The sequence below is a fragment of the Rhipicephalus microplus genome, chromosome 5 (genome assembly GCF_043290135.1).
Source record: "Rhipicephalus microplus isolate Deutch F79 chromosome 5, USDA_Rmic, whole genome shotgun sequence".
NCBI lineage: Eukaryota > Metazoa > Arthropoda > Arachnida > Ixodida > Ixodidae > Rhipicephalus > Rhipicephalus microplus.
The window spans coordinates 207,461,291-207,480,216 of record NC_134704.1 but is presented as its reverse complement, the minus strand read 5'-3'; the positions used below and the strand labels follow the sequence as shown (position 1 = coordinate 207,480,216).

Below are 18,926 nucleotides of genomic sequence, written 5' to 3'. Positions count from 1 at the left end.
GATGATGTTTAAAACGTTTCTGATAGTTGTAACTTAGCCTGGCGAATAAACGCTCGGTGAAACTTCGCTGCCTCTTTCATTTCATTTCATTTCATTTATTTATACTGTTAGCCCAGAAGTGGGCCATTACAGGGTGGAAGTACAAACAATTATTTGCAAAAAAGAAGTACCGTACAGGTCTCGAGATAATTTCTCGGTATTATTGTGACCAGCAACTCGAAGTTATACATAACATACATAAATGGAACACACATGCGATGCAATACATACGCACAGAACAGCACATGACGCATTTGAGGCGGCACTTTTGCACCGCGCTGAAGATTTGAAAGACAACTACTGCAGAATCATGCAACCAACAAAAAGTACACACACACGCCAAAAAAAAAAAAACATATGTCACAGTTATTCGGAAAATAAACGTTTTAGATTCTGTTCAATCTTTTTTCCGATTGTGTTTTCACCTGCCGTGGTAGTATAGCCTTATGGGGGGTCGTGTGACTATGCTGGAGGACGCACGTTCGACTTCCGTCCTCGGTGGCCGTATTCGAATAGGGGTAAACTGCAAAGAGCATCCATTGTTGAAAAAACAGGTCACTGACCAATGTCAAATAAAAACAAAGACGTTTCGGGATCCGTACGGATCCCGAAACGTCTTTGTTTTTATTTGACATTGGTCAGTGACCTGTTTTTTAAACAATGCCTTTACCTGACCAGACGGCATTCCGTCGAACTCTCGACTAAAGAGCATCCATATGGCGCTGGTTGCACGTATCACTCTATCAATTGTATATGATTGTGCTTTCACGCATGGACTGTAGAGTGGTATCAGGTTTCCTACAATGTTGAAACATTAAGTGTGATGCTTTTTTATGCGCCTCATTGAATTCATGAGTGCTGTTGGTGCTGTGCGAAACTAAAAATGCGTGGGCTTACCAAGTATGTCAACACCAAAAAAAGCCATTATTTTTGTACACTATAAGATAATCGATAAAGCAAGACTGCTTGGAAAGCAGTGCTCCTTCTATTCGTGAAAAATTGGTAGTATGAAACAACACGAGACATACCCGGAAGTGTTCGGAGCATCGTGCGAGTTCCTGGCGATAAAAAAAGAAAGGCTTTTACTCTACACCAATAAAACAAAAAAAACATCACTCCTGCAATGCTTACATCAATCTTAGGTAAAAGCAATCGCTCGCGACTGGCCGTGGCTGGCTAGGCTTGGCGTGCGCACGCGCTCAAGACCCCCGTGATTGACGAGAAACTTGAATGCTGAAGGAGGAGCGTTCCTCTTTTGGTCCTTGCTGCGAGAGGGCGCGACGGGTAAAGCGCCTGAAAGGGAAGAAGTCGCGGCGCCGAAGGAGGAACGGGGGCCGTTTCTCCATTCTCGCTCCTTTTTTTTTTAGAGTGTACTGTTTCCATGTCTTCGCGCTTACGCCTAATCATAAAGAATGCAAACGAATCTTTCGACTTCCTACCCGTCTAAGGCCGAATGAGGTACGCGATACGTTCCCGAAGGATACTGTGATGGCGAGAACGTCTACGCGTTGCTACGAACACGAGACGCCACTCATGAACAGCGGGCATAAGACGCAAGAAATGATCACGGCCCTGGTTTGTCCGAGCGTATGGGTCCGTTGACCTTATTGTCCCTGCATCGCTAAGTCCCGCTGATGCCTGCCTACACGTCCGTATCAGCAGCAATTGTCCACGGCAACTGCAAGACACATTGCAACTGTGCGGCCGTTGCATCACATGCTGCTGCCAGCTTCTCTCAGGCCAACCAGGCATGTACTGTTTGCCCTGCACCTTCACCGCAGCCTCACGGTTATGGTCAATTTTCCTGCTGTCATCGTATAGTTTTAAACGAAAGACATATCTGAAGGGATACAGTGAGTTATAACAACAATGTTTATTTTTTTCCCTATTTAAGAAAAGAAACACCCGCATTGCCACTTGCACAGATAATAAGGTCACCAATAGGTGAGCCAGGTTTGGGGGTTGGTTTCAGTGATGACACGGACGGTGTCGTGTGAGAACCCTCGTCGAAGCATCGCCGGAATGACGTTGAGCAAGATGTGTGAGTAGCCATGGCCACCATATTTCATCTGGAAGAAAGATTGGCACTATAATCATAATAGTTGGGGCTCCCTGAAGCTCGATATGATTTACGAGGAACGCCATAGTAGAGAGCTGAAAAAATTTCTACCATATCATATATATACACCTAATTTAATCACATGGACCGCAAGCATTTTCGGCTGAAATGCGGCTGGTGTGCGATTCTCTCACTTTAGCGCGAGAAACGAGGCGAGTAGCTCTAAACTCCACTATTGTTTCTGTTTGATGAAATGTAGCTCAGCTGCTAGCGAAACAGTCAACAAAAAAGCTCCATTACGAACGCCACCAATTTCCCCGATTGTGCAAAGCATAAACTTTTGAATACTTCCGTAACTTGCCCCTACATGTGCGTCGAAGAAACAGCGGGCTTTCTTAGGAGAGGGTGTAACAGAGCACCGGTTAACAGGCACAAGGATGGGCACCTGACAGATATTACAAACTCTGGGCCTGTGTACTAAAAGATGGGCAAAACAGTCTTCTTAGAAAAACCATGAAATCACACAAAAGAAAAAGGCCATAGAGACGTTCTATATCAAATATCAAGCAATATTTTTGTGCATTAGCGCCCCGCCCCTATATGAATTAGGAGGACTTGGTGGGGTAGTTTTTTAATGATTTTTGCTGGTTTATGATGATAAAGCCTTAACAATATGAGTGTCCCAGAAGTTTTTGTGCACTTTGATCGAGCTAAAAAGACCACGTTTTCGAGACTACACAAGGAGAAGATGAACCCACCATTTTTTGCCGGTTCTCAACCTGAGCAGGAAACCTCAAGTCATTTTTCAAAAATCAAAACTTGGATCTTCCCTGAGCTTAGCAGGTGTGAAGACTTATTCAGGCTGCTTGAAAGCACATGATGCTGCTTTTTCTTAGCACGCATGACATTTTGCGGTCCCCCCGTGTGCGTGAAACGCACACAAAAACGGGGTTTTGTGAAGATATTTAGAGTTTAGTTGCGTCTTTGTAAATTTTACTGTGACGGCACAAAAGTTGCGTGTTGACAAGTCACAAAAATTTAAGAATGTGCAGTATCATTTGAACTTGACACACTTGAGCTATTGACCGGGAGCCTTCGTGCGAACACTTAAGCAAGCGAGCTATGTCCGGAAAGGACCAGACGTTTATATTTCGGCAGGACATGACCAGGTTTAGCGGCTTGCTTCCTGCTTTCCTGCCGCCGGCTTGCGTGACGGCGTTTTGTCCCAGTTTTTGCCGAAATTGGGCTCGTAGTCATGGTTACTTAGCCTGGTTCAGCCATGTGCATTCAAAACAAATCTTAGTGTGGCAGCCTGGCCACCCTATAGTGCAATTATATATGCTCCCTTCAGCAGCAGAGTAGCGCATAGGTCCGCCATATTGCCTGGCTAGCAACCATAGTTACGTGGCGAAGTTGCTCTCTGTTTTTGCAGGTGACTTTCTTAAGACGATCGACGAAGCGTGTCGCTGATCACCAAACGACGTGCCTGGTGTGTCATGACCGACGAAGAAAGAACACCTTATTTCGGGACTGTGCCAAGGGAGTTCAAAAGCATGATTTCGTGTGTCTGGTAGCGCAAAGCGTGAAGCGTACCGCTGTGCGAATAGCATGCAGTGGCGCTGCAGCATGGTCAAGTGGTGCCAGCTATGGAAGGTAAGCATCAAGTCACAAACACATGTAGATTCTCTGATATTTAAGGAGAGAGAGAGAGAGAGAGATAAAGATGCAAGGAAAGGCAGGGAGGTCAACTAGACGCACATCCTGTTTGCTACCTTGCACTGGGGAAGGGTTGAAGGGGAGAAAAGATGTTGCAAAAAGATAAGAAGGTGCACACAATGACGAGCACACTCAGAAAAGCACATACAGTCTACAAGTGGTCACTCAGGTTTGTTAATTTTAAGCATATTAGGAGGGCTTTAGTCGCTTTCTGCGCAAGTGAGGCAGATTCCCAAGGTCCTAGAATTTTCTGCACACAAAATGTTCTGGAGTCAAGTTTCATTTCATTTATTACATATTGCAGTCCGTAGAGCAAGCAGGGGGGGGGGGGCAAAAAAAGGGAGCATAGCGATAAAGCGAACAAGTAAAAGCGATAAAAGAGAACCAAGGACACTGCCTTGTGGAACTCCCGAGGATACAGGTAGAACCCCAGAGCAGCAGCCCTCGACCTGGACAAACTGTTTGCGGCTGGTAAGGTAGGAGCGGATCCATTTATTACAGTAATGGGTAGGCCAATGTTTGAAAGTTTGGTGAGTAATTTACAACGGCATACGCAGTTGAAAGCTTCTTTAAAATCTAAGAAGATGGCATCTTTATCAACTGCCATTGCGAAGTCGTGAATTGTGTTGACAAGTTGAGTGGTAGTCGAGAGGCCCTTCCTAAAACCATGCTAAAAAGGAGTCAAAATGCTGTTTTCCTCAAGAAATGACATTATGTATTGCGTGATGATATGCACAAGAAGTTTACAGGGACCGGAAGTTAATAATATTGTCCGGTAGTTTTCAACATTTAGGCTGATTGATTGATTTGTGGGGTTTAACGTCCCAAAACCACCATATGATTATGAGAGACGCCGTAGTGGAGGGCTCCGGAAATTTTGACCACCTGGGGTTCTTTAACGTGCACCAAAATCTGAGCACACGGGCCTACGACATTTCTGCCTCCATCGGAATTGCAGCCGCCGCAGCCGGAATTTGAACCCGCGACCTGCGGGTCAGCAGCCGAGTACCTTAGCCACTAGACCACCGCAGCGGGGCTCAACATTTAGGCGATCACCTTTTTAAATACGGGAATTATACGTGCCGTTCGCCAATCATCGGGAAGAATTGAATTATGAAACAAAAGACAAAAATATGGGTGAATACATGCGCGATAGGTTCGGCGTAATGTTGCAAAAATCATTAGGTATGCCGTCGGGACCATTAGAAGATTTAGTCTTAACGTTCAAAACCATCCGGAGCTGGTATTTCTGTGTATCGTAGCAAGCGCAGCTGCACAGGACGTGTTCAGTGGTCTCTTCAGCTCCGCAGTAGTTGCATGTAGAGGTGTCTGCCATACGAATGCGAAAGGAGTACACCTTTGTGAATGCAACACTCAACCAAAGGCGGCATAACAGTGTCGCATCGGAGCGGGAAAGTTGTGATGGTAGCTGTATCTTGAGCGAAGAATCCAGTTCATATAATTGACACTTTTGGAAGCTGGCAGACGACCAGAACGTGCGTGTAAGTTCTCGAGCCGGCAGATAAAGTTGTCTTGCTGCATCATTCCTTGATAGAGGAATCGGGACCACATGGGTTCTTTCTTGGGCTGAGCGGGCTGCATCATCAGCTAATTGATTTCCAGTAATAACGATATGTCCAGGCAACCATTGATATATAATATCATGCCCTCGTCCTAGAGCTTTATGATGGCAATGTCGCATTTCATGTACCAATTGTTCATGATGCCTCCTACGCATGGCAGACTGCAAAATCTGAAGCGCTGCCTTCAAATCACAGAATATGACCCATTTTCGTGGACGCTGTTGAACGAGATATTATAAAGCAGCCCTTATAGCAGCAAGCTCTGATGCCGTAGATGTAGGCATATGTGACAACTTAAATTTGATTGTCATTGCTGCAGCCGGAATTACAGCGGCACCTGATGAGCTGCTGGACGAGACGGACCCATCAGTGTATATCTGCGTTCGGTCCAAGTACAGCTCATGTAATAATAGCAGGGTTGCTTGCTTCAGTGCTACTCTGGAGTGATTGCTTTTCTTTTTGATACCCGGAATTTCTATACGTACTTGCGGCTGTTCGAGGCACCACAAAGGACGTGCCAAAAAACATAATTAGGCAGTGTCCCCACTGAGCCCTCATTCCTGATTATTCCAGTATGTTTTTCAAAAATGGTGCCTAATACACGCCAATACTTTGCTGTCGAAGCTTTACGACACGAATCAAAAGCAAATGAAACCACCTGTTCGTAACTAAAAAGCTGCAGAACGCGGGACGGTCAGTTGATATAGATTCCAGGTGAACGGCGACCCGCTTTCGGCAGTGCAGCCTGAGCACTAGCTTTTCCGCAGTGCATAATTGCTGGTGGCGACGGAAAATAAATAGGTAACTCTGCTACCTTGTGGGAATCTGAGGCACACCCACGACCGTTTTGCGGGCATTCTGCTGTACGGCCACTCCTTTTGCCTTTCCCGTGCTCAAGTAACAGTGCGTGGCAATAGATAGCGCTGCGTGCGGACGCGGCGCGTGTTCTCGGGGGCTGCAAGAATCAGCGAGGCCAAGTCACGCATGCAGGAAAGACTCTCTCCTCCGTTGGTCGGCGCCTGGTAAGCACGTGTTTCTTTGGCATCCCCGGCAGCCGTGTTTGCTTCGATAGCGTACGCTAAGCCAACAGGGGTGTCTTGTGCAGGTTCCGTGGGCACGTCGGCTGGCATCCAGCGAGCACCATGTTAAATCCACTCCTGTTTTTCATGCAGCTTGCTCTGATCGCCTCGACTACCGAAGCCAGCACAGCGAACACGGTACCCACGCCTGTTCCACGAGCAATTCATGGAGACTGCGCAGAGGAATTCCTAAGTCTGGGCGCAGACTGGGGACACCCATGCGCAACGTCGTCGATAACAACGAGCCAAGATATAAACGCCCCATTTTTATCAGATTTCTTCAGTGGGCACGTCGGCTGGCATCCAGCGAGCACCATGTTAAATCCACTCCTGTTTTTCATGCAGGTTAGTAACGATGCTTCCACAATTAAATCCAATGACCTTTGCCTTGTCCGACCGACGTGCCCACGTAGACTTACTGAAATGTACTTTTGTGCCTGTGACTTCGTCTTGTCGCTACTCATGCTATGTGGTGACGTCGAGCCTAATCTAGGGCCTACCACTCAGCAGGTTCTAGCTGAAGTGCATGAGGGTCAAAAAAATATTCAACAAAGGCTGGGGGATATTGAGGTCAAACTGCAGAAATTTGATGAAGCTACATCTGCGATAAATGAAATAAAAAATTTGACGCATGACATAGACTTACGAGTTACAGTTTTAGAAAGAAAACTTGTTGACCTAGAAGAGAACAGCAGGCGTAACAACCTAATTATTTTCGGTATAGCTGAAAAACCAGAAAAAACGTATGAAGAACTGTCGCAGCTTGTGCTGAAGGAAGTGTTCACTGATAAATTGGGTATAAAAGTTACTTCGGCAGAAAAAATTCACAGACTGCGCCGGAATCAACCTAACGAGCATCGACCGGTTATTATCAAACTGTTCGATCACCGTGAGAAATTAAACATACTGAAACATTGCTTTAGACTACAGGGCAGTAGCTACTCTGTATCAGAAGACAACTCCCCTACTATAAGGCAGGCACGCAAGAAACTATGGCAAAGCACTGCGTAACTTTGGAGGGCGGGTCAAAAGGTCAAGTTAATCTCGAACAAAATAAAGATTGGGGAAGAACTATTCACTTGCGATGATGCGCATGACGAGAGAGTCCCGCTGCACGATAGCAAAGATAAGAGAAAAAGAAGGCAAAGAAAGCAATGAACTGACACCAGACACAATGAATCGGAAAACCTAACGCTTTTGTGTTTTAACGCCCGCAGCCTTGTAAATAAGTTGATTGACTTCGGTTGCCTAGTACAGTGTCAAAATCCGCCAATTATATGCGTCACTGAAACCTGGCCTAATGAATCCATCTCTGAAAACGAATTTCTGCCCTCTGGTTACTCTGTTATTCGAAACGACAGGTCGAGTGGTCGAGGTGGTGGCGTTGCGCTCTTTATCAAAAACAACATTGAGCATAAAACACTGCCTGATCTCCTCGAAACAGAGTCTGTCTGATGTAAGATCAGGGTATGCGGCGTGTTTGCAGTGATTGGAACTGTTTACCGGCCACCAAGTGAAGATGACCATTGCGTATTAGCAATCACGGACTATATCGTTAAGCAGAGACTTCTTGACAGCAAACTGATCCTATGCGGGGACTTCAATGTACCCCACATTAACTGGGAGTCCTTCACCACGACCGGCCGTGACAAAGTTCTCTGTAATTCAACGATTGACTTCGCTGTATCTCATGATTTTATTCAAGTTGATCAAAGTCCCACCAGAGGTGGTTCAATCCTGGACCTTGTTTTCGTTACACCTGACCTATTGAATGATGATTCAGAGTGCGAGGTTGTAGAAGGTATCTCGGATCACAATGCAGTCTTTGTCCAATTTTTCATTCACGACGAACTTAAGCAACCAGAATACAAAGTTCTTAATGATTTTTCACGTGCCAACGATGAAGGCGTACTTTCCCTTCTAGCAGATTCTTATGCAAATTTTCTTCTTTCCAGCAACATTTGTGGTGTAAATGAGTTGGTGGAACGCTTTGGCACGATTGTGTCCGACTGCATATCTAAATTCGTGCCAAACAAATGCGTGAAGCGCAATCCTAAACACCCATGGTTTAACCGAGAAATAATACAATCTATTCGCCGCATAAAGCGACTACGTCGCCGATGCCGCTCCAATCCAAACTACCAATTCACTTTGTGTACGTTAAAGGAAACACTTAAAAATAAAATGCATGAAGCTTGAGATTTCTGTTACAATAACACGCTGTCAACGTTCATCAGGGAAAATCTGACAAAATTTTGGAAGACAATTATTCCGCCCTCCAGGAGAACCTGCTCTTTCATTATTGAAAACGAAAATGTTCAGATGCTCAGACAATCTCGGAGGCCTTCAATAGTTATTTTAAGTCTGTTTTTACCGCTGATAACGGCAATGTTCCTTCTTTTGTCGCACCCTCTGTATCGGTAGCTATTTCGGATATTGAGTTAAGTTGCTCTGGAGTTCATAGTCTCTTACTCAACATAGATATTACTAAAAGTGCTGGCCCGGACGGTTTTTATAACGCTTTTCTGAAAAGGTATTCTGAATTGTGTGCACGATACCTCATAGTTATATTCCAGAAATCGCTTGACTCTGGACGGGTCCCACGAATTTCGAAGATCGCTAATGTTGTTCCTATTTCAAATCGGCTAAGAAGGATATACTTTCTAACTACAGACCAATTTCATTTATCCACGTGCTGCAAGCTACTTGAGCACATCATTCACAAGCACATATTCAATACCTAACTGACAACAATATCCTTTCAGAGCATCAGCATGGTTTCCGCAGTGGTTTTTCGACTGTCACACAATTGATCGAATTTACACATGACATCGCCTCATCACTTAATAGCCACGAACAAGTCGATGCCATTTTTATTGATTACTGCAAAGCCTTTGACAAGGTATGTCATGAAAAACTTCTGCTCAAACTTGGTAACCTTCTTACAGGCCCAAATTCTGACAAATTACTTGATTGAATTACAAATTATTTGTACCTGAGGAGTCAGTTTGTTCGCTACAACCATGAACAGTCGTCACAAGCTCACATTTCTTCAAGTGTCCCACAAGGCTCTGTCTTGGGACCCCTTTCATTCATAATTTACATTAACGATATCACTCAGGTTGTCATTAACACTCCAATTAAGCTTCGCCTATACGCCGATGACTCTGTATTGTATTCAAATGTACGTAGCTTCACTGACCAAGTTTTGTTGAATGATATGTTTTCTTCTTTTTGCGAATGGAGTAGAACTTGACAAATGGAGCTTAATTTTCAGAAGGCTGTGACAATAACTTTTACAAATAAAAAGGGGCCATTGCAATTTAGATATGGCGACTACAATCCCACACTGCAAAAAGTTTAGGAATTTAAGTATCTTGGTGTTCTATTCTCTCCGAACTTGAAGTGGCACACACACATCAACCTTATTTAGGGCTAAATCGCTTAAGAAATTAGATTACTTAAGAAGAATGCTAAAGGGCGCCACAAAAGAATGCAAGCTTATAGCCTTCAAATCACTGGGCAGGCCTCTTCTTGAATATGCGTCTGTTGTGCGGTCACCACATCTTGCAATTAACATAAGTAAACTTGAGGCCATCCAGCGGAAAGCGATTAGATTTATTTTTAACCGTTATGATCGTGATTTCTCGCCTTCTGAGCACTACCATGCTTTATCGCTAAACTGTTTAGAATACAGACGTATGTGTGATTGGCTTATCATGCTACATAACATCATGCACAATTCCGTCCACATAGCCACACCCATTTCGTTCACCAATTATCCTACCCAGGTGACTCGCCGATACGATCCGTTGAACATTTTGCCATTGAAATGTTTTATTGATTGGTATAAATACTCTTTTTTTCCGTGCACAGTTGACACTTGGAATAATACAGACACTACTTTGAAATGACTACCGCATGCGCTGTTTGTTGAACAAGTGTCCAATTATGTAAATTGATGTTCTTAATTTTGCTGTTTGTTCTTTTTGTTTGATGTTTTATTGTTTGTTGAACAGGTATTTAAATATGCAAGTTTATGTTTCTTATTTGTTTATTGTTACCACTTCTGCAATGTCTCAAACAAGAGACAGCGGTATCTGTAAATAAACGAAGTAAATATATAAATAATAGAATAAATAATAAATAAAGTGGTCGCACCACTTCAAGCCGCACTTGCCGTAGGGTTACGTGTAAAAGGTTTGTCCTAACTCTCGCGACCTGGCCCAATGGCCATCGTAAGAGTGCGCAGCATGGCCGCGAAGGACCTTTTCCCAACTGGCGTGTCAAAGCTCGCCTGTGCCAGCTGCGACGTTCTCGAGCTTTCTCCTATCGTGAACGTCCGCGTGCGGGAGCCTTTGTTTTCTGCGTCCCGGGAGCGGAACACCCTTTTATGAGCGTGTGTGGCGTCACTTAGCGCATGAACTTATCCCGGGAGCGGACGTTGTACTGTTTGTTCGGGGTGACGCCAAAGGCAATAAAGTGTTGTGTGTATTTTTGTTATTTGAACGCTGTCTGTTTTGAGGTGCTGCGCTGAACGACTTGTTAGTTGAGTGTGCGCGGAGAGCTACACCCGAGTAGGTGACGGAGTCGCGGCCCTTTGACTCGCTAAGCGTGAACCCACGGTGATCATCCGCTACGGTGAGTAGCGAGGTCACCATATCCTAGAGGTAGCATATACAGTTACACTGTATATGCTACATATACACTAGGCTACCGCGCCTGTTTGCTATATACATTGCAATGTTCTGCCTACTTTGTATCTCTATTTCTTTCACTTTTATTTTTGGTCTTCTGGTCTTCTACGACTCTTTCTCACTGCCTCTTTCGCGTTCTGTCACCAATGGCAATGCAGTCATGCATTCCCCAAATATGCTCGTTCACTTACCGCGCCGGAATCACCGTGTGGTTACGACACTCGCCTTTAGGACAGCAAGGAGGAGCCGATTTAAATCCCATATGTTCTGCCTTCTTGGTACTTCTATTCTGTTTCCTTTTTTGGTTTCCGTTCTTTTGTCACTCTTTCTCACTGTGTATTTCGCTCGCCAATGGTAATGCACTCGTGCATCCCCCATAAATAATGGTTCACTTACCGCACCAGGATAGTCGAATGGTTACGGCACTCACCTTCAAGACAGTGAGGAGCATCTACTTTAATTACCTTATGTTCTGCCTTCTAGGGGCGAAGCTCCTCAAGGCGTGGGTTGTGCATCTCCTGTATGTAGTAGCCACCTCTCGTTTTAGTCCTTGGAATGTCCAGTGGTTGGCGGTACTTTTATATGATGAATATATTATAAAAAGATGCAAGGTGAAGGTACTTGGTGTGCTCACTAGATGGAGGTACGGACGAACGGCCAGCCGGACACACAGGACGACAGACCGACGGACGGATAGACATACATACATACATACATACATACATACATACATACATACATACATACATACATACATACATACATACATACATACATACATACATACATACATACATACATACATACATACATACATACATACATACATACATACATACATACATACATACATACATACATACATACATACGGACAGATGCACGGATGAACAGACACAGACAGATAGACGGACGGATGCGGCCTACCGATTTTTATCCGTTTGCCGTTAAATACATTTCAAGCTTCACTCCACTCATCATCATTGACTCCATGGACAAAACTGCTTCTTGGGTGAGTTGATTCAGGATTATTTAGACATATTTATCAGCGCAGAAAACGACGGCACATTTAAAGAAGAACCATACACACAGCGCGTGCTCATAACTGGCCTACTATTTCAAACGCAGGGCCTTTTTGTAGGCACGCATCGAAACAACAGAAGATAACATAAAGAATAGACCCGATGAAAACCACGTGACAGCCGCTTGTCCCGAAAGACAAGCAACCGAAGGCAATCATGCCATCTAAACTTCCCGCGCCACAAGGTACGCCCCAAATATGAAAAGAGAAGAAAAAAAGAAAAACTTTGTACTTGATGCCGAAACAAACCGGGCAGAACACTTTGAAGCCAGAAAAGCCTAGGCAGCCACACACTAAAGACAAACAAGATCTAAAACGTTAAAAACTGCAAAGAATTATAAGAAAAGTGTAAAGCACACATTATACCGATCAAAAATGCATGCACTGCAGGTAGCTTATTTCCTTACTTGAGAGGAAAATAAAAGGCCTGCTTACACATATGTTTCCCAGCCTCGGAATTTGAGCTGCTTCTAAAATTTCTCTAATCAATTGTTCACCAGTTCTGCCTAGGACGATTGTACCCTCACAGGCGCTACTGATGAACGAAGCGGGTGTTTCCAGAGCTGCTTTTCTGGAACGGCTGGAGTTAATATCAAGTCAACTTTCTCAACATGTGGGGATGTTTGGCATTTACAGCGGCTGGTGTATGTACAGGGTCATCAGTAGCGCCTGTACTCGGCGACTTGTACTTAGCCGGAGTAGACAGAGTGTTGCACGAGTGGTTCTAGCAGACTAATGTCGCACAAGTATTTAGACACATAAAAGATTATCTGGTACTGTTCAATACAGATCATGCACGATTTGAACAAGACCCCAATGATGTGCTGAACATTTTCCTTGAATGTGTATAACCACTTGTTGTGACGTGTGAACTTCCACAAGATGCGAGCATACGCTTTTTGGACCTCAATCTAATACAGGAGCTCGAGCATGTATGTTGGTCGTATGAACCACGCAAAGGAAAATCATTGTTGTCATTTGACTCAGCGCAATTCAAATTTGTAAAGAGGGCATGCTTCACAAACTCCTTGCGTAAGTCGTGCCAGCACTCTATTGGCAAAAGCTTTCTTAAGCAAACAGAGCGCCTGGCTTTGGCAGGGTACCCTTTCCATGTGTTGTCAGCCGTTGCGAAAAACATGCTCAGAGGCTTGAAAGGTGCTGACCGGATGCAGGAGCAGGTGACAACTCAAAGGAAGAGGACTGTGGTGGTGCCGCACATGCACAGGTTGTCACACAACCTGGAAAATATTGCCCAGCGTTGCGACATCAGGATGGCATTTTTGGCCCCTGAAAAGTTCTGCAGGTTGCGCCAAGCAGTGAACGCTCCCCCTGTGAACAAGGACATGTGCGAAACTAAGCACCGCCATCTCTTTGTGCCGTGCGAGCCAGGAATAGTATACTCCACGCCACTATGATGCGGCCTGTACTCTGTTGGACAAACGGGCAGGTGCCTTTAGGCCCATCTCAGAGAGCACCTGCTGAGCCTCTCGGTGGTCGCCTAGAGTGATTTAGCGATGCATTGCCCAGACTGTGGCTGCTCCCCGCACTTTGAGGGTCTAATAGTCCTAGCCTGGCAAGGCGAACGAATGGTTAGAGAAATTTTAGTCGCAGCCGAAATGGAGAGGCTGGGGAAAAATTGTGTAAGCAGGCCTTCCATTTCCCTCTCAAGTAAGGAACTAAGCTACCTATTGTGGATGCATTTTTAATGGGTCCAACTGTGCTTTACACTGTTCTTATAATTCTTCTTAGTCTTTAACGTTTTAGATCTTGTTTGTCTTGAGTGTGTGACTGCCTAGGCTTCTCTGACTGCGACGTGTTTGGCCCAGTCGGTTTTGGCATCAAGTACATAATTTTCTTTTTCCTTTTTTTTCTCCTTTCATACTGGGGGCGTACCTTGTTGCGTGGGAAGTTTAGACGGCGTGATTGCCTTCGGTTGTTCTTTTTGCAAGTGGTTTTCACGTGGTTTTCATCACCAATGTTCTTCATTTTATCGCCAGTTGTTTCAATGCGCGCCTAAAAAAAGGCCCTGCGTTGGAAATAGTAAATTAGTTGTGAGTACTGCGCCATGTGTGTGTTTCTTCTCTAAATGTTCCGTCATTTTCGCGCTGATAAATCTGTCTAAATACTTCGTGGATATGTTGTGATTTTTGTATCTTTATTCTTTTGTCTTTTCTTTTTGGTGTTCAGTTCTTACTTTTCACTGCCTCTTTCACGTTCTCTCGCCAAAGAAAATGCAATCGTACATTCCTCCTATCTGCTCGTTTACTTACCACGGCGGGATACCGGGGTGATTACGACGATCGCATTCAAGACAGTAGGGAGTACCTGGTTTCCATAACCTATGTTCTTCCCTTTTTGTACTTCTTCACTTCTGCTTTCTGTTTGGTTTTATGTTAGTCGCCTAAGGCAATGCAATCGTAAATTACCCATGAATGCTCCTTTGGTTGCCGCGCCTGGATAGCCGGGTTTTTAAACACTCGCATAAAAGACAGTGGAGAATACCCGGTTTGAATAATCTATGTTCTGCCTCTTTTGTATCTCTATTTCTTTCTCTTTTGTATCGGTCTTCCGTTTTTCTATCATCATTTTTCACTGTTGCTTTCGCGGTCTGGCCAATAGCTACGCAAACATACAATCCCATAAATCCCTTCAGTCACGCCGCCAAGATAACCGGGCGGTGACGACGCTCGCCTTCAAGGCTATGCGGAGAATTCGGTTTTAATCCTCTATGTTCTGCCTTCTTTGTACTTTTACTTTTTTGTATTTTTTGGTTTTACGTTCTTCCGTCACTCTTCCTCACTGGCTGTTTCTCGTTCTCCTGCCAATGACAATGTAATCATATATTCCTCATGAACGCTCGTTCACTTAGCGCGCCGGGATCACCGAGTGGTTGTGACGCTTGTCTTTTGGACAGCGAGGACTATTCAGTTTGAATACCCTATGCTCCGCCCTTCTTTGTATTTATATTTTTCTTTTGTGTTTTGTTCTTCGGTTCTTTTATCACTCTTTCTTAGTGTCTTTTTCGCGTTCTCTCGCCAATGGATATGCAATTATACCTGCTCTATAAATGCTTGTTCGCTTACCACGCCGAGATTGCCTTACGGTTACGACATCTACCTTCAAGAGACTGGAAATGCCCGGTTTAATCCTCTGTGTGTTGCCTTTATTTTATCTGTATTTCTTTCTCTTTTTTGGGGGGTGAAGCTTCTTATGTTGTGGGTCGTGAGTCTCCTGTATGTAATAGCGGCCTTTTGTTTTAGTCCTTGGAATGGGCGCTGTATGGCGGTAGTTGTATGTGATGAACGATGAAAAGATGCGAGATCGTGGTACTTGAAGTGTTCGCTAGATGGACGGAGGGATGGACATGCAGACAGTCCGTTATGTGAAAAAGCCGGACGAACAGACAGACAGACAGGCCGACAGGCGGAAGGATGGACGGATGAACGAACGAACAGGGAGACCAACATACACACAGAGACAGACAGACAGACAGACAGACAGACAGACAGACAGACAGACAGACAGACAGACAGACAGACAGACAGACGGATGGACGTAGCCAGCGGACGGTTGCTGGTTTACCCATAAAACCACTCGAACCTTCGCCCCACTCATCATCATTCACTGCTTGGATATGCTGCGATTTCTTTGGTCTTTCATTCTCATAACACTCTTTCTCACCGCCTCTTTCGTGTTCTCTCGCCAATCGCAGTGCAACCATAAATTTCCAATAATTGTCCAGTTACCGCACCTGGATAGCCAGGTGCTTACGACACTCGCCTTCAAGACAGCAAAAAGTACCCGGTTTGAATCACCTGTGTTCTACCTTCTCTGTATCTCTATTTCTTATTCTATTCTTTTGGTTCTTCCGTTCTTTTATCATTCTTTCTCATAGTCTCGTTAGCGTTTTTTCGACAATGGCAATGCAATCGCATATTTCCGGTAAATGCTCGTTCAGTAACCGCGCCTGGTAGGCGGGTGGTTACGACGCTCGCCTTCAATACAGTGAGAAATGTCCGATTTGAATCATCTATATTCTGGCTTCTGTGTATCTCTTTTTGTTTTGGTCATCCGTTTTCTGTCACCGTTTGTCACTGTCTCTTTTGCACTTTGGCCAATAGCCACGCAAACGTAACTTTAAATTTATTCCTTTAGTTACCCCGCCTAGATAGCCGGGTTGTTACGACACTGGCCTTCAAGACAGTAAGAAGTATCTCGTTTCAATAACTCCTCGAGATATCATTGCATTTCTTTTAATTCAGTCTCTCCACTTCTCCAAGCAGAATTTTTGCTTGATGCTCACCTCCCTCATCTTTCCCGGTTCTTTGCCTCGACACTCATTGTTTTGCCATGCTGTATACTTTCTCTTACCCCAGGGTTTCCTACTGCTCTCTATCTCACTTGTTTGCTCCGCTCTCGCTCTATATGATGTCGCTTTCCTTTGGACTTGATGTGTCAGTAGTAGGTTTGTCATATTACTGTGGTGCGTCCACGCCCGTGTTTCTTTGCGTGCACTTCGTGGACTTATTGAAAGCCTGAAACAGCCCCCGTCGTGGGAGCGGAATTTTCTGTTTGAGTTCTATGACGGGCGTTTCTTTCCGTCATTCCAAAAACAGTTCCCCTAATCGTCCTAATTTCGTGTCCGCGTAATATTGCCACATTAGCACTGTCTTTATTGCGCGTGGGAGCAAGAACAGTGTTACCTGTAATGATAACGACAATGCTTTGATCGATGCGGTCTACTACAAACTTTAATTACAAGTGACTGTGTCTGCACAGAAAGCATAAAAAGTGTAGCGCTCGTATTGCGATCTTTAGAATGAAAGCGTTCAGAACCACCAGGTTTGAACCATTCTAAATTTAATAAGACCTGCATGGCCTGGAGAAAGTTTCGCAACGACTTTTGGCATATCACTGAAGCGCATCACTGTTAGATGAACCGCGGCCCGCGAATGCAACTAGTTATTTCCTTAGGACACAAATAAAGTTGTTTTTTTCTCACTGAATGATTGAAGAAACAGAAGATATTGCCACACGTCATTCGAAATTAGTGGAAGACACGTGCAGCATACTGTTACAAATGAAGTGTGAAATGTATAGACAGTGGCTAAAGGCGATAGTGAGAGCAAGCGCTTCAGTTGTAATCATAGGGTATATCAACCAGCCGAATCCCACACCTTACTTCATCATACTGTGCTTTTAAAAACCTCCGCGAAAGTAAGAAACAAAGGGTGCCACGCTACGCCATCTTTCGCACACCACTTTGCTATGCCAAGAAAGAAGCACGAAACTTCATGTGTGAAGAAGAAGAAACCGACGGAGTTTGAAAAGGTTAGAAAGGAAGATTCATGCCGAAATTTTAGCTTATGAGTTCAGGCGCACGGGATTGCCCTAATAAGTATTCTTTACTAGTAGTAGACGCTATATTTATTGGGAACATTGCGGTGGAGGTGCCGTGTATAGTTCTAAGCTCATCAGAGGCTAGAGAGCGCAGCCGGGATCCAACAAGAATAGAGCTAGCAAAATCAATGTCTGTCCACCATCCCACGAATCGCCACCTATGTGATGAGCAGCCCGATCAGCCTCCTCGCCGATTCGTCAAGACCTGTGCCGACTTCAGTAGGGTTGAGAGCTGGGCTAGTTGGTGAGACATCATTTAACCATATGATGTAGTAGCGCAGTTTTCACGGGGACAAAGAGAACAATAGTAGCGAGTGTCGTGTGTTCTTGTTCTCTTTGTCCCCGTGAAAATTGCGCTACTACACCATATGGTTAAATGCTGTGCCGACTTCAAGCTAAGGTTCCACTGCAATACCCGCGAAGTCCGCGCTATGTTCATCTTCCCTCATCATCGCTTCAGCCCTGTCACTAGAGGTCTTCCACGATCAGAGTTTTGAAGATGCCGAAGGCTGACTCGATAAATTAGAGTGCATTGCCAGTTTGAATCATTGGGACGAGGCCCGAAGACATTGTTGCGTGTAAGTGACCCTGCCAGATTATGCACGTATACTTTGTCGTTTGAGAACAACGAAGCGTCCTTGCCGTTGGAGGACGACTTCCGACGAGAGAAAATTGCTGCGTATTTGAACAAGGACCGCAATGAGAAGGCAGAGACCACTCTACAGGCGAGGAACCAACGGAACAACTAGAACGCGATCAGGTACATAGAAGACATGTCGCGGCTTTTTCACCGAGCCCCCTCGAACATGGCCGAGGAAACGAAGTCGTGGCACCTAATGCGCTGAATAATGAAATTGATTGTTGCAGACCTTGTGAGTAATCTGCCACGCACTGTCGCAGAATTCGGATAGAAGGCAATGTCCATGGAGTGGACACTGCGACAGTGTGCGCCTCTGTCTACGAGACACTAATTAGGTGATCTAGGCATGACTAAAGGCCAAAGTGCGCGAAGAATTGCGAAGAATGTTGTGGCCCACCCACCCTCAAGCGGCCTTGATAGGTAATATTGTCCGAGAAGAACACCAGCAGACGCTTTGCAACTATGAATCGTTAGAGCCTCAGCCGTAAAAATAAGCAGGTTGTAGAGCTACGCTGTTGCAGCTTGACGCTGCACTCTCCTTCCGTTCTCGCGTGAATTCATCTCACCGCAGTAATTCTGCCGCCAAGCAACAGCGCCACCCCTCCCTCCGCTACAATGTCGCACCCGGCTGTC

At 44.9% G+C, this 18,926-nt stretch overlaps 1 protein-coding gene across 2 annotated transcripts in view; it reads right to left on the bottom strand.

Annotated features, from left to right (window-relative positions):
* Window positions 1-1,888: 1,888 nt before the first annotated feature.
* Window positions 1,889-18,926, bottom strand: part of LOC119173552 (N-acetyltaurine hydrolase) — a 258,004-nt gene continuing 240,966 nt past the window's right edge. For both annotated transcript variants that reach the window (XM_037424359.2, XM_075896417.1), the window contains one exon: window positions 1,889-2,108. In XM_037424359.2, the coding sequence (XP_037280256.2) occupies window positions 1,974-2,108 (135 nt within the window). In that variant the 3' untranslated portion in view covers window positions 1,889-1,973. The remainder of the gene's footprint in view (window positions 2,109-18,926) is intronic.